Source organism: Podarcis filfolensis, assembly GCF_964270895.1.
Source record: "Podarcis filfolensis genome assembly, chromosome: 10".
NCBI classification, from domain to species: Eukaryota; Metazoa; Chordata; class Lepidosauria; order Squamata; family Lacertidae; genus Podarcis; species Podarcis filfolensis.
In genome coordinates, this window is record NC_139612.1 from 30,611,454 (window position 1) to 30,631,397 (window position 19,944).

General features: G+C 42.0%; 1 protein-coding gene across 22 annotated transcripts in view; it reads right to left on the minus strand.

Annotated features, from left to right (window-relative positions):
• Nucleotides 1–39: 39 nt before the first annotated feature.
• GRIP1 (glutamate receptor interacting protein 1) overlaps nt 40–19,944 on the minus strand; it is a 342,494-nt gene continuing 322,589 nt past the window's right edge. For 8 of the 22 annotated variants that reach the window (XM_083574393.1, XM_083574397.1, XM_083574401.1 and 5 more), the window contains 9 exons: nt 17,561–17,738; nt 15,850–15,989; nt 15,070–15,255; nt 9,599–9,755; nt 6,298–6,400; nt 6,098–6,142; nt 4,086–4,319; nt 2,987–3,133; nt 40–1,816 (listed from right to left, as the gene is read on the minus strand). In XM_083574393.1, coding sequence (XP_083430519.1) covers nt 1,580–1,816; nt 2,987–3,133; nt 4,086–4,319; nt 6,098–6,142; nt 6,298–6,400; nt 9,599–9,755; nt 15,070–15,255; nt 15,850–15,989; nt 17,561–17,738 — 1,427 coding nt within the window. In that variant the 3' untranslated portion in view covers nt 40–1,579. The remainder of the gene's footprint in view (nt 1,817–2,986; nt 3,134–4,085; nt 4,320–6,097; nt 6,143–6,297; nt 6,401–9,598; nt 9,756–15,069; nt 15,256–15,849; nt 15,990–17,560; nt 17,739–19,944) is intronic. The other 14 variants (XM_083574404.1, XM_083574398.1, XM_083574400.1 and 11 more) reach the window with 4 other exon arrangements.

Here is a 19,944-nt window from a genome sequence, read left to right on the forward strand (position 1 = left end):
AAGCTATCCTCATTCTTGCAATTCCCAGGATCGAATCCATTGTCTTTAAATAATTTTTATTTGATTTTTTTACAGTTTCCATACAAATTTTTGCAACAGGTTGAGTTCCCAGAAACCATACATAGACGATAAATACCATGCTATTAAAGTATTAAATTTGTACAAAAATACTTTAGTTTAATACTCCTTTGTTAACAAATAAAAATACATATTAAGTGTGGTTCATGATCTGGGTTTCAGTTTCGTTTTAAATGAATTTTTTCTCTGGCAGTGCTGAAATATGAACAAAACATTTCACTTTCATGTTCATGTAACAGGTTTAAGGAAAACAGCATCAGGGATATCCTAACAATTCAAATAGATGAAAAACTGGTCGTTAAAATAAGAAATGAGGACTCTACAAGTTATAAGAGACAAATCCAGTGTCTTTTCCAGTCACCAAGTAACATTAAGTACCATTGACAATACAATAAACAAATCAAAGCAGCTGCTGGTGAACCTAAAAAAGCAACTGGCAGCATTTTATTGCTCTGAGCAGGAAAGGGAAGAATCTGAGTGTGTGTGTGTATGTGTGCAAAATGTATTTACAGTTTTTAAATGAATTGACAATAATAAGAGTTAATGAGAGAGATCCAACAAAATGCATTTAAATAGCTATGCACATACCATTCATTTTAATTTTAAAAAAAGAATTGTGTGTTGCTATACAAGTTAACTTGTGTATATGCCTAAACTGGGGCAGTTCATACAGTTTTGCACTGGTATTTCTTTGCTACTGCAGTTCAAAATTTAAACAAAGAAAAAAAATCTACTTGAATACATGTTATAAAAGTCTTTTTTTTAAATTTCGCTAAAACTTGTTTTGCTTTTTTTTTAAAAAAACCCAGTAATTTATCAGAAGTTCCAAATACCTAAAAGTTAGAAGTCCATACAGGCTGCAAGACATATCCTGTTCAGTACATCATTGCATAGGGTATAATATAACTCTTAATAAAATCATACTACAGCTGGGCCGGTAAAAGTTTCACCTCTTTGCACTTCAGATTCCTGTGTGCAATTTTTGCTAAAATAGTTGTAAAACCACATAGTAGCTTTTAATCCCCCCCCTTTTTTCATTACCGCAGAAGCAACAGAACTATATAGTTCATTTAAAAAACAACTACTATGATACAGTGATCTGGGTCCAGCAGCAATAGTCTGTGATTCCTTCACTTAGTTAACCAGCTGGTATTTGAATAAGTTGCAATGCTCTGAAAATCAGATCCTCTGTTGTAATTATTTACATGGATGTTTTCCCCCTCCCCCAATCTTTCACTAATCTGCCATGATAGGATTTACAGCCATTTTCACCATTCGTTTCTCTTGTTACTAAGGGTCAGGTTGAAATGGCACTACACATGGGTGATAAAAAAACGAGAGCAGAGCAAAAAAACTCAGCATTGGAAGCAAGTAGCAAATTATGAGCCCCCCCCTCTGTGCTTCTTAATGCCACACGACAGCCACATCTTCAGTGTAACAGAAACCTGAAAGGGATTAGCACCATTTAAATGTTTTGCACTAAATACAGTTTTTTTTTTGGCTACAAAGTGTTCATAGGCTCCCGTTTCATCTCTGAACCAGCGCTGTGTACACTTTGTTGAAGGAAGGCATGGTTTTGTTCGTTCCATTCCCCAGCCGGGAAAGTCTGTTGTTCCGAGCTTACCTTTTGAGAGGCTAGAGGGTTTCGACTAATAACAAGTTCCAATTTGTTACCAGACTCTGCTATAAGGGGCACAACCAGACAACAGTCAAAGTCTCTTGTGCGAACATGGTTTACCTGAAAAGTAAAAAAATGTTTGTCTTGGATGAAAGGTGACAAAGGAAAACTGAATGCATTTTTCTCCCTCCTCAATGACCCTTAATCCTTGTGATACTCTATAAGCCTACACAAAGTAAGGTAAAGGGACCCCTGACCATTAGGTCCAGTCGTGGCCGACTCTGGGGTTGCGGTGCTCATCTTGCTTTATTGGCCGAGTGAGCCGGCGTACAGTCATGTGGCCAGCATGAATAAGCCGCTTCTGGCGAACCAGAGCAGCGCACGGAAATGCCGTTTACCTTCCCACTGGAGTGGTACCTATTTATCTACTGGCACTTTGACACCGCGTCCCTTCTACACAAAGTACCTTACCAAAAAAAGGGTGGCTTTAAAAGAAGTAAATGTTTGGTAAAAGGCTACTGTTAAATTGAATTTATTTGCTCTGCTAATGCTTATAAATAAATCTTAACCTCATGTGTTCCAAGATACCATTAGTCTAGAAGATTTGGAGTTCAACTGTCATCGGTAATTACCATTCCCAATGGTTTCAGAAATATTAAATAGCACTGCGGCCAGAATGGAAGACTGTGGCACCTCCACAGCCAACCTGCCAAGTGGCCAACTGATCCTCACTTCAATCCCGTCCCCGAGAAGGACCTAAACCACTTACAAAACAGTGCCCACAACTGCCATTCCCTGAAGCTGATCCAGGAGGATACCGTGGTGGCTAAGAGATTGAGTGTAATCAATAGGGTTGCACTCCTCCACCTCTCCTGATAAAAGCTCATTGTCTATCCGGATGACCAAGGCTGCTTCATTCCCAAGGCTTATCAGTCGTGATAAGCAGGTTGAATCTATGGAAGTTTACTGAGAAGTAAGTTCCACTGTGTTTGGCAGGACTTTGTGTCAAGTGAGTGAACCTAGGCTTGCAGCTTTTCAGCATTTGATGATTATTGTCTTTACGATATGTTGCCCTTAATTCATAGATCGAGTGTGTGTGTGTGTATCTTCCCTATCATTCAGTTCACAGTACATGATGAACGAGGGAGCTGAACTTAGCTGTGCAACTGAATTTCAAATACAGTTTCCACTACTGTGAATGCTGAACTTGACTGCAGAATGCTTTCTGTTCTACAAAAAAACCCCATGCCCTTGATACGGCTTTTCTATGTTAGTATGGTTCACTCTTACCTGGAGCAGTCTGTCATATGGCTTCAACCCTCCCACATCTCCAGGTCCAGCTGGCCGAATATTTTTAACATACACGCCTTTTTCCAATAAGGCATCGGAGACGCTGAACCCAAAGTCCTCCATATCTGAATCCTTGTACAAAGTTACCTGTAGGGAAGGGGAAAGCAAAGATAATCTGAGGTCTGCATTATAAAGATTATGGAAGCTCCGTTCTGCTCCATCTTTCCATGTCCCCTCCCCCCAAATAGTTAGCTGTAGTGTGTGGGTAAAGGTAAAGGTACACCTGACTTTTAGGTCCAGTCACAGACGACTCTGGGGTTGCAGCGCTCATCTCGCTTTATTGGCCGAGGGAGCTGGCATACAGCTTCCGGGTCATGTGGCCAGCATGACTAAGCTGCTTCTGGCGAACCAGAGCAGAGCACAGAAACGCCGTTTAATGCAAGAGTGGGGAACCTGTGCCCCCCCCAATGTTGTTGGATGCCAATTCTCACCAGCTCTAGCCAACATGTCTACCAATTCGCAATGATGGTAGTTGCAGTCCCATTAGATCTAGAGAGCCACAGGCCCCCATCCCCGCCGTTTTATAGTCCCATGTTGCTATTGTCTTCTATTAACAAATATGCTTTTCTTCATCTCTCAAAGAAATGAGTAGCTCATTATACTGTCTTGCTTTGTTGTCTAAACTCTGTATTATGGTCCAGTTTGGATGCTCGTCCTTCAGCTTAATAAGCTAAGTGAACCTTTCCCCTCGGTATCACCAACATGAAAGTTTGGGAAAGCTCTGCATTGGAGTACTGTCATCCAATTGGGATGCTCGAACTCAGGACGAAAGGGAGAAACGTGCTAAGAGGAAGGCACGTTTTGGCAAACACCCACCGTGATCAACTCCTGCCTGGAAACCTATGTCCCCACTGTGGAAGGATGTGTGGATCAAAAAATGGCCGCCACAGTCACTTACAGACTCACTGTTAAGACCGCGTTCATGGAAGACAGCCTTACTCAGCCATGAGTGATCACCAAAGAAGAAGAAGAAGACGGTCATCTGCTCTGTGCAAGATTACTGTCAGAAGGGGAGAAACCGGACGGTGCACCAACTCACCTTGTGTAACTCCACAGGAGTTGGTGACATAATTTCTTTCATCTCTTGCTTCATCTTCCGCAAAGCTACAGACTTTCTTCCCACATCTGAAGGCAACGTATTGCTACGGGTCGTCTGGCTGTAATGAGGCCTCGAAGTGCTTCGTTCCTGGAAGCTGGCTTGTCTCCCCAGGTGGCTGCGATGCTGCGGGTTGTCATGGTTCAGACTCATGGTGCTCCCTGACATAATGGTTGCCTGTAGCGTTAAAAAAAGTTTTTATCATACATGACGTAGTAAAAAAACACCCAGAAGATGAGGCTGTAACTAAAGGCAGCAGCATCTATTCTGTTGTCTTGGCCAGAACACAAGTCACTTCAGAGCACAGCAAATGGCTGGAGGATAGATGGACAATTTGAGTGGGAGTCCTCTGAAAAATGTACTTGACGAAAAAGGTTGTTGGATGACATTTTTATCCAATCTGCGGGGGACGGGGGGAGTGACAGCTTCTATAATTGGTGAGTAGTCATGCTTGGCCACCAGAGGAACGAAAGTAGACTACAAAAATCTTTGCTGGCAAAAGTTCTTTACCCTAAAAGCTATTTTGTTATTTAAATTAATCCTGGCACATGCATAATTAGTTTATCCTAAATATAATGAATGCTACAAAAGGCAGCATTTTTGCAGATCTGAGGTATTAGAACAAAGCAAGTCAACAAAAGAAGCAGCAATATCTTTGATGAGAACTCATGGGAAGGCTACTTAGCACAGGTTTGGGAAATTGACTGGCAGGCCTACTTAGATCTGGCACTGGACCCAATTTGGCCTGCGAGGCTTTCTCCCATTTGCTGACGTCTTGCGGGATGTCAAGACGTGGCTCTAAAGGAGCAAACAGGAGCTCAAAGCAAGCTCCCAATTGTTCATGGGCAAGTGGGGCTCACTGACAGTGCCAGTCAGTTGATCAATACTGAAAAGTGAGCTGCTTTGAGAGGGGTCCAAACAAGGTTGGATTGATGGGAAACAAGGGTCTTGTTTCTGCAGTATAATTTTGCACAGCTGCTTCTTGCTCGCTGAGATGCCAACAAAGCAGCTGAGCACAATTAAGGGTAAGCAAATGCCCAATTCATTCTTCACCTTTTTTAAAAAAAAAGCAACAAAAACAACCCACCATGTCATCTTTAAAATGGGGAATTATCAACCTACTGAAACATTTTCCCCCGTTATCTATTTCCATATCCGTTTGCTGTGCTGTCAGGAAGGAGTCTGGCAAGAGAAGCCTGAGGTACCATGCCTTTAGACAGAGCTTTCCCTTACGTTCCTCCGAATGGCAATTAAACTCAGATCAGGTCCACATGAAAGTAAACAGACGTGCAATACGGAAGCCATTATTCTGAGGCTGCGCAATCCACTCGAGCTCCGTGAGTTTTACCCAGCTATGCCATTCACATTCCTTGTGGTTGCTCAGGGACTTCAGTATGACATAAAAATGAAAATGAGACTCTGCCAGTTTTTGCAACGCAAGGAATTTAAAAGAACATAAAAGAAAATTTTTGAGGACTTGCCCTTTTGAAACGTTAAAACTATTTTAAGTTATATTCATTTTTGGTGTAATTAAGGAACATGCAGGCAACTTTAAACAAAGAGTTGTCTTTTTTTTTAAAAAAGCAAATCTCTAGGTGGGAAGTTAATGTAGAATTCATTGCAGTTGTCTTGGCTCATCAGGTGACTCCCAATTTTAAAACTTGCAAAGTTGCTTTTCGTTTATGTTCCCCTTAATTCAGATTCAGTTTTGTTGCAAGAGATACATGCCAAGGAAACCTTGTGTAAAAAGCAGCTGGAAGAGAATGGGATGCTCTGCTGCCTAGGAAAAATAAGCCTGCAAACAGGTGCAGCCAGCAGTAGCACAGGAGAAGCTATTGAACACATAACACGCTTGTATCATTTCAGCAGCAGTTCCATGAAAGAAAACAGCTTGATTAGGGGGAAATCAGGGGAGGCAGCTGCACAAGCAAAATATAAACATAAAGGGTAGGTACCAAGAGAGTCATGTTTCTCAAACACAGACGCCTGTCAGCCTTGTCCTGTGGAAAGGGGGGTTAAAGCTTTAAAATGAATTTGTGAGATTAATGCAAACTTAGAAAAAAAAAATAGAGGGGGGGGGGAACAAAAAAATGAGTGTTAATTGAAAAAGAAATTGGTATATTGTGATGGGATTAAGATTTATTTATTTTTCTACCTCTAATTCCCTCAGAATTCCTGACTGTCCACAAGTCTCCAAGTCCTCCAGTGCTTGAGACCAGAAATTTTCCTCCTGGTCAGTCTCGGGGGCACCTGCAAAGCTGGATTCATAGAGAAAGGTTTGCTTAAGTGGCAAAGGCAACACGGCAGTGTACTTCATAGGAATGGTTTACAGCAACAAAACCAGACTTAAGGGTGAGCATGGGCAGGAAGCAAGCAAGCTTAGACAGGGCTGTGGAGAAGGAGCGCAATTACGGACGCACAACACGGGGGCTTAATTAACCCAAGAATTTACAAGTGGTCTGCAAATAAAACTTCGCACAAACCCCGGCCTACTTTTATTGCAGCAATCTTCATGGCTAATTCATGCTTAGGAGCTGCTATGAATGGTGAGGTTGCACATGCAGGCACATTTGTGAGGGAAAGGAAGATGCAAGATTAATGGTTCGCGTAAACTAAACTGGAAGAAAAAGCACAGCCTCTCGCTCCTTACAATTATCAGTGATGACTGGAATTGCCTCTCCCACACTTAAGATAGATTCCTAAATTCACCTAATGCAGATTTAGTGTACAATCCCACACTCACTGGTTCAGTGGCTGAGGGGTTTTAGGATAAGGCAGGGGGTTTCTTATGAAGTCCAGATCCACTGCCTTAGCTGAAAAAAATGCCTCCATGTGCAAAGTCTCCTATGCTCTGCTGCAGAAGTAGAGTCTATGCATCTCCATAAATACAATGGAGTCGTATTGGTGTGTAGGTGCAATGGAGGAGGGGGGCCCCTCAATTCTGTAGCACCGGCTACAAACATTCGGGAAATCTATCCAAGGACAGAATCTGGCATAAGCAATTTCCCTCCTACTGACACGTGGGAGAAGGGAAGAGGCAGGAAAGAGATTGCTCTCTTTTCTGTTTTCTCCTTGCCTTCCCAGAACTGGGAAAGGTTTGGGTGATTTGGAACAACTGCTGGCAAATCAGGGACAGAGCTTAGGGCCTGCAGATTCCCAGCCACAGGATTGTTCAGTCCCCCCAATATCTGTAAAGTATTTACATTAGAAACGGGCAGTCTCCCCACCCATCACCATTGGGGATCAATCCATATTTGATCACCATTCCTTCAATCCATATTTTAAGATGTAGCAGCCAGAACCTAGGCCAAGATTTGCCCAAGACGTGCATTAGCCAACCACTAGATTAGCGCATGGACTTTTCTTGGTATGCGGCTGCTGGGGTAAGTATGCCTCTACTTTGCATCCAACCTACCACTTGCCAAAGTTGCTGTCAGCTTAACAATACGGCGGCACCCTACGGTTCCCCAAACCAAGCAGAAACTAGATGAATGCTTAGAAATCTCAGGCCATGCAGAGAGACTGGCTGCGTGTGTGTGGGGGATTAGTATCCATTTCTGGATGCATGTGTGGGAATCATTAACTCAGAAAATAAGCTTCTGATTGACTTGGCATCAGCTGGAGGAACAGATGTGTGGGTTTTAGTGCTATTTACCCCAGGTTTTGGATCAGGTTCAGTTGCAACTGAGCATCTTCATTATCAGCAGAGACAAACTAGGGCACCTTCCTTTAGGTTTATCATGGATTCATGAGTCCAAAGTGATAAAAAAAAACCAGTGCAGCAAGTCATTTCCCATGAGGACACTGGAGATAATGGTTTGGGACAGTGTGTGTGTTTTTTGGCGGGGAGGGCAGAGGAATTATTCAAGTCATGCTGTAATCACTAGTAACACTTTCCATGTGTTCTCTGAGACTATTGATTAGACTGTAGGTCAGCTGGAGAAACTAGCAATGATGCTGCCTGTCTGAGGGTTACAGCAAAACTCTTCTAAGGCCAGCACCATCAGGCAATTCTCTGAAGTACAGCAAGTAAACTGGGAACCAGAGCACAGAAGTTCTATTGATTTTTTTTAACACAAACTATGTGTGACAGTGACGCGGGTGGCGCTGTGGGTTAAACCACAGAGCCTAGGACTTGCTGATCAAAAAGTCAGCAGTTTGAATCCCCGCGACGGGGTGAGCTCCTGTTGTTCGGTCCCTGCTCCTGCCAACCTAGCAGTTCGAAAGCACGTCAAAGTGCAAGTAGATAAATAGGTACTGCTCCGGCAGGAAGGTAAACAGTGTTTCCGTGCGCTGCTCTGGTTCGCCAGAAGCAGCTTAGTCATGCTGGCCACATGACCCGGAAGCTGTACGTCGGCTCCCTCAGCCAGTAAAGCGAGATGAGCGCCGCAACCCCAGAGTCTGCCACGACTGGACCTAATGGTCAGGGGTCCCTTTACCTTTACCCATGTGTGACAGTGGCAAACCCCATGTTCTTCAAAGTGGGTTTGCACAGGATATAGGGTGCAATTTAAAGAGCCAGTGGGGCGAATGGGTGAGGAATGCCAAACCCTCTCCCCTCAGTGCTTTTCTCCTAGGTGGGGCTTACATCCCAGTTAGGCTCTATGCTGGAAGTGAACCTAACTGGGCGCAAAATCCCTGGTGGAGGGTTTGGGATTCAGCACTCGCACTCATGTGTCCCCTTCGCCCTTTAAGTTGCACCCAACCCACATGAAAAGTGGGTCTGTTGCCCCATTCATCTATAAAGACATGGATCTGTTGCCAGCACCTGTGCTTTGGGCAAATTCTTTTCCATGCCTTTCGCTTACGCTGCAAAATAAGGGGTCAAGCCATTGACTTATTCTGTCTTGGTTAGACACAACGTTTCCTGGCCAGAGCCTCTCCAAGATGGGTGAAGGCTTGACAAGAATTGCATTGTCATTGGTAACACCAGATGGTTGGGCTTTAAGGGGCTGCATCATCCCCTTGTCCCACATGGCTCCCCTTTCTTAAAGGGGCACCATGGCTACTGACTATGTGGAAATTGCAACCACACTACACATAGATAATGAAGAACCAGTCCCTACAAAGATGCATGTGCACGAAACTACATTTGTGTCAAATGTTGATGTGCGTGGAACAAGATTAGGGAAACGAAAGACTCTTACAACATTCAAAGGAGGGGGGTGGGGAAGGACCTTTTTTCAGTTTAATTGTTGCATTAACAAGAACCAATGATCTATCCTTTTATGCATAGAATTTCACCGAGTGCACATGTATTGCTTTCAGCATCATAACCTTTCATGAATGTCACTAACCTAACCTAATAAATCTCATGCAGCATGAACTGTAAATATCTCAGTAGTGAGAGGATAAACTGGCAACTGGTGTTTTGAGCCCAGGCAAGTGGTGTATGTACTCACAAAGAACATTGCTGCTGCTGCAAAGATAAATTGAGTAACTGGTGCAAAACATACCTGCTTGCGACTGGTTTATCCCATTCATCATCACTTAGCCCTGTGTTGTGGAAGGGGTTGGTTCGGGGCCTGTTGGGAGGGGATAAACTGCTCCTTTGTTTTGGACTCCTCCATTCAAATGTGTTGAAGTTGTATCCTGAAGCCTGATAATTGGGACCTAAAATATTAACCATATTTGTAAAACTGTGATGCTTTAAATGAAGAAAATATTTTATAACACTACATTGCACCCCTAATAACACAATGTGTTTTAACCTATTTCATTGTTCTGCCAGCAGTTATGTGAGCTAAAGCCATCCTTGTTCCCATTTCATGCATGTGGAACTGAGCCATGAGAGTTGCTCAGAATTATCTAGGAAACAGACTGATTTGAACCAACATCCAATTCTTCACTCTCAAAAGTGTAGCTCACCTTGCCTTCTCAATCTGTGATAAAGAAATGACCTAACATACATGATATCAAAGAACTCGTAGCAGAGTAATTATAACAAAGAAACAAGGCAATATATTCCAGTCAGAGTCTGGGAATGCAGCATGTCACACAACAAACTCTGTACAAGCTTAAAAGAAAGTTTCTATAAATATATTTTGGTGGTACCAAACACCAGCGTCCCTTATTTGCACATGTTATTCTTCGTTGGAGATGTAAATCAACCAATGCTGACATATTACATTTTTTGGTGATGTCCTAAAATACTGATATTTTGGCACTCCATTATAAATGAAATGAAATTGATAACAGGGTGCAGACTTCCATTTGATCCATTAGCAGTCTTGTGGACACAGAATAGGTAATATTTCTCTAGGCATTCATGTGAAGGGCAGATAAGGAGCAGCCCCTTCTCTCTAGTTGCTGCTTGCAGTGTTCTGGCTCAATAGTAGTACCCCATTTTGCTGGGCTATGGAACAGATAAGAGGGCAGCATCTCTGCTAAAGTAGCCTTGCACTACCATCACAGGTTCTCACACACAGTAAAAACATGCTGTGGTGTGCAAGCTTCTACACCCAGCTATGGAATGAGCAGCTGGTAGGATGGGGATCCTGAAAAGCAGAGAATACTGCAGAATTGGGAGTATGTAAAAACCATAGATAATACAGAAAAAATATATAGGCCATACCACTATCATGTTAAGTAAGGCAACCAAAACAAAGGTCACCTAAACTGTACTTGCACTACAGATTACAGTGGTACCTCGGGTTGCAGATGCTTCAGGTTACAGACGCTTCAGGTTATAGACTCCACTAACCCAGAAATAGTACCTTGGGTTAAGAACTTTGCTTCAGGGTGAGAACAGAAATCGTGCTCTGGCGGCACGGCAGCAGCAGGAGGCCCCATTAACTAAAGTGGTAGCAGGAGGCCCCATTAGCTTAACTCAGGTTAAGAACAGTTTCAGGTTAAGAACGGACCTCCGGAACGAATTAAGTTCTTAACCAGAGGTCCCACTGTACTGGGAACATGGTTATCAAGTTATCCTGTTTAGCAAGTATTAAGTTTATCTCCATTAGACATAGACTGAATCTGAACTGGAAAAGTTGGACAGAAACCAGCCAATACTTCAAAAACTGAAATGGAAACAGCAAGGTGAAAAACCAAGGGCATCTTTTTATAATGGCTCTTATAAGCTGTGAGATAAAATAATGAGCTGTCTTGAAAACTATCATCTTCCTATGCTAATGACTTGCCAGTGTAAGCACTTCCATCTTTACACAACTTTGGCCATAGACAAAATACCTGAGAGGATCTGTGCAGGCTGTAGCACATTATATTCTCACGGCAGTTTAACTAAAAGCAAAGACTGCAGAACAGAGGATTCCCATTTGTATGTGGTGGAGGGGAACTGCTGTACTAAAGTAACTCATTCAAGCTGTCAGCTTGATGCAATGTTAAATACTTAATGAGAAAAATAGAAGATCAGTATAGAAAGGGTTGTAAAGCCATCTAGTGCAGCACAAGGCAGGAACTATCCATCAACTCTGCTGCTCGCGGATTTGACTATTCCCCACTCATACTTCATGTTCAAACTACACATTTCCCAATTATTAGGTGAGTCTGTAAGGTAGTGATATGTGGAGCCAATGATACCTCACCCTTTCCCCAAAACTGGTGCACAAGGTAGCTTGCAACACAGCATACAATATAAACAGCTATATAAAATATAATACAAAGCAGAATACAATCATACATCCATTATAAAAAACAGCACTAAATTTTAACCTGTATCAACACCATTAGGTTCCAAAGGACTGGACAAATAAATAAGTTTCCACCTGTCTAAATATATGAAAATGGCTATATACCAGGCTTCCTCAACCTTGGCCCCCCAAATGTTTTTGGCCTACAACTCCCATGATCCCTAGCTAGCAGGACCAGTGGTCAGGGATGATGGGAATTGTAGTCTCAAAACATCTGGAGGGCCGAGGTTGAGGAAGCCTGCTATATATACCAATAGTATCTCAATAAAGGAAGGCTGCAGAAATTCATGGATCTGCACAAACCAAAATGGGGTTCTCACAAAATCTCTTTGCTTTGACTTTATTGCTAAGGTAGTTGATAATTTCAGATGCAAGATCCAAGATGCATAGCTCCAGTTCAGTGCAATGGAAATTGTCACCACCATGGAAATTGGACCACATTAAATGGTCTGATTTGGAGTGGCCCCCTGTGAAACAATCCTCTTGTTTCATAGGAGGCCACTCCAAATCAGACAATTTCACAATGCATGAAGGTAGTTTCTTCCAAGTGGTACCGGCTTCAGTCACGTAGCTTATGACATCGTTAATGGTTCACTTCCCCTTTTGGGAGGGGTAAAAGAAGGCGGCCAACACTAAGAAAGTCAATCAGACTACATAGGCTGAAATCATGTACACAATTTCCCAACAGATGCAGCTAGTTTCACCAATGTACAGTATGATGTTATTTATGGTGACAGAAAAGAGTTGGGGCGATGGGATAGCACTTGCTTAAAGGCCCCAGTAGTTGCCCAAAAGACTGACAGTTTTGGAAATGCCACACTTTTCTAAGATGTGTAGATATGAACACATTTTGTACCTTACGACATGGCATGAATTCTTTGAAATTAGCTCTTGGGTAGTCATTTTGAGATAAACAAAAACTCACCCCTCAATCTTTTTTTATCTAATGATTCATCAGGGCAGGTGATATAAAAATACTTAGTAGTTGCCCCTTTGCCCATGCACAACCTTACACTTGAACTACTGAACTGAGTTGAATTTCTATTATCCAGGCTTGTACACTCCCCTCCCCTGACCTGAACCAAAATCGTCTACTGGCGCCCATGATGGGTTGCTGACCATTCCTGGAGATTTTACAGAACTATTTTCGTTTAATAAAATATTCACAGCTCAATATTTCATTAGTTTTTCAGACAGATGAACAAATGGGTCTGCAGGGATTGTGTGTGATTCATGTGCTGTTTACTGTCGCACAAACTAAATGATGGCTGCATGCTGAGACTTGCCTTCCTCCGAAGGGATGTGGAATGACAGCAGAACAGTGAGTTCTGGCACACAAATAAAAATAAATCAAATTGTTGCTCTTAAAAATTAAAAATATAGCAACATTTCATATTTGTAGAATTCAAAGGAAAGACTAACTACACAACGTTTAGCAAAAATGAAATTGCTAAATATATTTTTTTACAACTGGGAATTCGTCCTGACATGAAATCAGACATCCAGCATTACATATGATGTTTCGTTCTACTACTGCTGTTAAAGAATAGCTTTAGTTGCTTGTTCTGAGCTTCAAAGTATTCGTATTTGATTTTCAAGCTCTTTTGCCCCTGCCCTGTTTTAACAATGTCTAAAGAGGAATCATGAGCATTTTTCTTTCTTGCTAGGATAAAATGGATTCCAAAGGAGAAAATGACAGTTGCTTCCAGTGTCAAGCTACGCAATAAATTAAAGATCATTACTGAAAGTGCCCAACACTAGTTCACCCATATGCCAACAACAATGAAATAATTATTGCATTTCTTACACAGAAGAGAAACATTGCACAGCAGCTGATTCGGTCATCCACTCCACTAGAAGTCTATATAGGTTAACCCAGCAATTTCTCCATCTCCTGAAGAGCTACAATGACTCCACTGAGCTATTGTGGCCAATGGCCACAGATGGACCTATCTTCCACAAATACCCCTTTAAAGCCATGTTAGGTAATGACCAACCCAACATCTTGTGGGAATACATTCTGTAAACTATTTAATATGGAATCTGTCGCTTTTACTACTGCTAGTTGACCTTCTTACTGAGTAATCCACCATACCTCAGTATCCTTTTCCTAGATGGTCACAACAGGTTTAGCATGAATGTGAAGTTAGGAGTGTGTGTCCTTTTGCCCTGATGTGCATCATTCTGCGCTTACTTATATTGAAACTTATTTGCTGCTGTGTTGGAGAGATCTGTTCGGAACTCTTCACAGCCTGCCATGCATGTGTCTCAAAACACATGGAGAAGCAGATGGGGGCTTAATGCAGACACAGCAATTCTCATGATCTTGGTGGCTCAGATGTCTCTGTGCGCAGGTATGTTTCTATGAACTTCATATGATCATGTGGCCAAGAACAGGTTCCATCTTCTTGTGTAGCAGAGAGTTACTGGGTGAGTGAGTCCCAAAATACTTCTGAAGGAATGTGCAAAATGTGTAAGGAAAGGAGAATATTTATCTCTGAAACAATGACTTCTCTAGTTGGCATTTGAATGTCATTGTGCTCTGTTTGATATTCCAATGTAAAATATGATTTTTTAGAAGTCCTCATTTTTCCAACCCAGGATGTTTATAAAAACCTGCACTTCCAGGGCTCAAAGTTTTACCCTGAGATTTAAATGACAGTGCTTAAAATAAAGGTGAAATACTAAAAAACAAGCACGGATCTTTGAAGAGGTAAAAGAAAATCCATTCTGGTTCTTCCTCCCCTCCCTTCAAAACCTTTCCTAAAACCAGTTATTATTCTGAAAGCCCTCTGACATCTTAATGTCAAGGGATGAAGGAGAAACAAAAGGGTAACAAATCACTGAATAATCTCTTTATGCTCCCCCTTTGGCAGTTTACAATAAATCTTTACCATAGCCAGCTTAAAAATCACAATGAATGCACCTCAGATGTTCAAATTAATGAACACCTCCAATGTGTTCTGCATCTTTTATTAATCTAAGCTTGAAGGATAAACCCATTTAGCTGTGGATGAGCTATGGACTGGCTATTCAGACATCAGTAAAACTAGCAGAAGGCTGTTAGTATATTGATATATGCTTTATAACCTGTCACAGTGTTGTGAAAGAGTGAGACCAAGGTTAGCTGAATGCAAGAGGCAACAGAGTGTGCTAAAGGGCGCTGTCTTAACAAGACAGATGCAGCACAGTTGAGACACAGCAAAGTTGGCTTAGAAGGTTTTTCCCATGGAGTGGTTTCCCATGTTACGTGTGCTGGTTGATATGCATGAACCCACCTTGACTTCCATAGCTGTTATCCATTCCAGAGCCATCCCATGATTCCACAGCACTATCTACGCTTGGGACGGTAGTGGAGTATATTTCTGACAGTTTTCCTGGTTTCTGTGTGGTGGCTGTGTCATCTTCAGCGTCACTCAATTCATTTAGGTGACCAGAGGCTGGAAACTTCTTGGGACTTGATGCTGGTAGGAATTAAATGGGAGGAAAAAAAGATTAAAACTTGGTTGGAAAATCAGATAGATATGCAGCTTCATTTGCATGGAGGAATGTTCTGCAAGCAAGAAAACTAAGACAAACAAACTGCATGAGCTGGGGTTTTTTGGGTCCCCCCCCCCATAATGGCTTTAAAAACCTTTTGTTGTAATTTCATGATTCCACTTTGTCTACATCCTTCATAAACTTGGGCTTGGCTCTGATCTGTACCTCTGCTTTTTGTTCAATGTTCATTTCTGTGCAGGGTTTGTTACTTAATACTTTTCTTTTTTTCTTTGAATGACCCACAGGAGTCCAAATGAGTAGTTTGTTACTTCCCAAATTTTGACTGTAACACAAATGTTGTAAAGAGATAATTGACTCTCTTTTTGTTTGACTCCATTACTGCACTGGTGACTGCAAATATCTTGTAGACCTTGAAGTGCTTCTGTTCAACCATTCTTGTACCTGTGCATTTGTTTCTGCGTTCCTACATTTCCAATGACCCAAATACCATTTTCATGAACGTATGCATTGTTGAGGGTTGTAGAAAGGGCCCCTGTGAAATACCTGACAACACTCACCATCTGTCTGCTTTTTGATTTTCAAGGTGACTGTTTCTCCTGCCATTTGTAACAAATGTATGGCTTCGCTCAAAGGTTTTCCTTTCAGGCTGCTGCTATTTATTGCTAAGATTCGGTCTCCGATATGAATTGCACCTGTCCTGAAACATGAGTTAAATAAAACATGAAAAGTTCAGTAAAAAGGAAACTGAGCCAAACATTTAACATATACGAGATAAGCAAAAGTGTCTGCAGTTTTTCCTCGGGTTTCACATTTAATTTAAAGTGTGTAAGATGAATGGAGCTACTTAGTCATTCTTGCTGCTAAGGCTATTTGGATCACCAGGCCATCTTTGTTTTCAGAGCTGGTAGGAGAACCAATTGACATCCAAGAAAAAAACAACAACAACAACCCATCATTTCCTTCAACATGACAACGCCATGCATTAAAACTGCACATTCAGAAGGCTTACTGAAACTCCTTTCTTAGTACCTGCAAATATTGATGTTTTCCATTCAACAGGCAAAAGGCAATGATAGCACAAACCATCACAATATTTTCACATGATCAGTTGTAGTAAATTAAGGGGGATATCTTGATAGATGGATTAAATGGGCCACAACTGTAGTTAGGGAGCATATTAGGATAGACCTAATAGTTAGAACCTATCTGTTGACATGCCTGGACAATCATCATGACACAATTCAGTTCACTCTGAAATTGATCCTGAAAAACTACTTATTCACCTTCAGGTGAGTTCTCCCATATTTTTACCAAGGCTCTTCCAAAACCATTTTGCAGTCCTATTGCCAGGTGGCAGAATTGGGAGGTATTTTATCAATCACCAGAAGCACATGATTTTCAGGAGGGAATTAACCAGAGATTCTTGCGGCTGCAGAACAAGGACACGTAACATATGCAGTCTTTGATCCTCTGCATCCAGACACCACAGTTTTCTGATAGGGCAAGCCTAGATGCTTTCAGGAAGCAGGAACACCCTTCTCACTCTTTTTTACACGCCCCCAGGACTGCCCAATAGATTGCTTTGCATTTTGACCACCTTGTTTCAACACAGGTTCCAAAATCCTTCCCCGTTCTTATGTCAGTCTCTGACAACTGCACCCGCATCCAAGAGATTGCTATTCGCCTTTAGAATTCTACTGGCTTCAAATTAAATGGGGTTACGAATGTTTCTCCCAATGACTGCCCTCAGAAAAAGTGCTATATTTGGTTTATGAATTGCTAAGAAAATTTCAAGATCCTATCCTGGCACAGCAATGCTTATTAGTACTTGGGGTTTTAAAAGAAAATAAAGAGGGAATGAGGAAGATGTAATGGTTAGCACATTGTATATATGTCATGTATGGTAAATATAGCTAGACAGGCAAAAATATGTAACAATGTATATACAAACACCCACCTTATAAGAAGAATGCAACACCTTTTTTCTTTAAGTTATTAATATCTTTACAAGGTAAGCATGCCTGAAGCTTTCTTTAGGTGATTTATGGTGACAATAACTATTGCAAAACTATGTTCTAGATTTAACAACAGCCTCATATCATAACACCAGCAAAAAAAGACTGAACATCATTAAGTATTTCATTTGCTATGAATTGTGGAGAACAGACAGATTTCTAAGGAAGAATGATTGCATATGACTGAATGAATTGTCACACATGAATGAACACAGTAAATAGCAGAACTATGAATATCTTTATTTCAATTTACCTTTCAGCTAGTCCACCTTTAGTAAGACTTGAAATGATAATAGGATCAAAGGGCTCTTCAGTACCAGAAATAGTGATCCCAAGAGGTCCTCCGTAACGCTTGAGCTCGACAGTATAAATAATTGCTCCTGAGCTCTCTTGTTCATCTGCAATACATGCCAAGAGGATGCAATTGGTCTCTTATGAAAGAAGGAATGAAAAGAATAATACATTCAGACAAATGATCAGAAATCACAGTGTGCATCCTAAAAGCTTCATGCCTCAAATACATATCTTAGCCACTTCAATTCTGAAGCCTACACTTGACTTCATGGACAACAACATCAAATCTCCTTCCCATCCACTGAAGCAAAACCAGGATTTAAAACCTGACACTAGACCCAAGCGAACTTTTACCTTCATGCATTCCCCTACAACAGAGACAACCACAAGGCAAAAAATATGGTAACATTTATCCTCCAGGTTATTCCCCCCCCCCCCCAAGTTCATAAAACAGGTTTTGGTTACCAAGGGGAGAAATCAAGTCTCTGGCAAATACTTTTCTGTGTGAAAATAGTAACAGTCACTTGGACACTTGAAAGTGGGCATTTTTGCTTATCTACTTTTTTATATTGCTGCTGGGCAGCCATCTGTACCTTGGGTTACAGACGCTTCAGGTTACAGGCGCTTCGGGTTACAAACTCTGCTAACCAGGAAGTGGTTGCTCCAGGTTAAGAACTTTGCCCCAGGATAAGAATGGAAATCACACACCAGCTGCACAGCAGCAGCAAGAGGCCCCATTAGTGAAAGCGTGCCTCAGGTTAAGAACAGTTTCAGCTTAAGAACGGACCTCTGGAACGAATTAAGTTCTTAACTCGAGGTACCACTGTATGTGCATTGCTTATTTGGACTGCTGTGTGGACGTCGCTTTGATAGTATGTTTTGTATTGCATGAAAATGTACACTGTTGCTTGCCTATGTGTTTGGGGATTATGGTGTTAACATTCACTAGCTGACCTACCCTGGGGCTCAAATGGGAAGGGCTAAATCACTGAGGATGTGAAGGTCAGCACTTAGGTTGCCTAAAGCCTGTGATCTGTCGGGTGGAGTTTGGTATTAAAATTCCCTGCGCTTCCTGGAGCTCGTGAACTGGAGAGTGCATGGGCAGAAGAAGCTGGATATGGTCAACTTTTCATTTTCACAGCAAGAAGGCAGACACACAGGTCTGATCTGGAGGGAGCTTATGAATGAATGAAGCCTAGTGTAGGTTAGAGACTGTGTACAGATAGGGGGATCACATTTATCTCCTGTTTCGTTTGTTCCTTTGCGCCAGTGGTGGCCTCAGCTGCTTTTTCCGTAACATTTTCATGTAAAAACGCTTTACTAAAACCTAACGATTCTATCATTTTAGTAGACATTTATATATGTGTCATTAAAAACTGTTGTGGTCCCTGATTATTCTTGTCACTCCCAATACCTAAAAGCCACAAAGGCTTCAGGGAGACTCAGCGAAGTAGATAGGCTGATTAGTAAAAAGGTGGCACTGTGGGTTAAACCACAGAGCCTAGGACTTGCCGATCAGAAGGTCAGCGGTTCAAATCCCCACGACGGGGTGAGCTCCCGTTGCTCGGTCCCTGCTCCTGCCAACCTAGCAGTTCGAAATCACGTCAAAGTGCAAGTAGATAAATAGGTACCACTCAGGTGGGAAGGTAAACGGTGTTTCCGTGCGCTGCTCTGGTTTGCCAGAAGCGGCTTAGTCATGCTGGCCACATGACCCGAAGGCTGTACACCGGCTCCCTCGGCCAATAAAGCGAGATGAGCGCTGCAACCCCAGAGTTGGCCACGACTGGACCTAATGGTCAGGGGTCCCTTTACCTAATATGTGACTACAGTAGGAATTTATTGTTTTCTCTACACAAGATTTCCAGCTTGGCTATTGTGTGCCCCAGAGTTACATCACCGTTACTGGGGAAACCCTTGTCTCTCATCTACTTCCCAAGAAGCCAAGACTTCTGGTTCCAGTCTCTCTTTCCCCTCTTGGTTATTATATGGGTCTTTCAAACTAAGCCTGCTTCCCCCCACATGTGCCTCTAGGCTGGAGGACTGCCTTCTTGCCTTGGCCCCCCCATCCCTTTCCATAGGGGCATGCAGCTTGTTTCCGGGTGCTGGAATGCCAGACCCTAGGAGACGGCACTGCAGAGCAGCAATGGTGGGTGGGTGCATAATCACCCACACCCCCCTAATTGCTTACATTATGTTTCTTTTGATTTCATGCAACAGCTTAAAAAATAATAATTTATGACAACAGTTTATGGACTAGCAACTTAATGAAGTATTGTTCTTAACGCAAACTGTATAGTTTTATGACGACTGTAATCTGTCTTTGTACCGCGATTTAAATAGGAT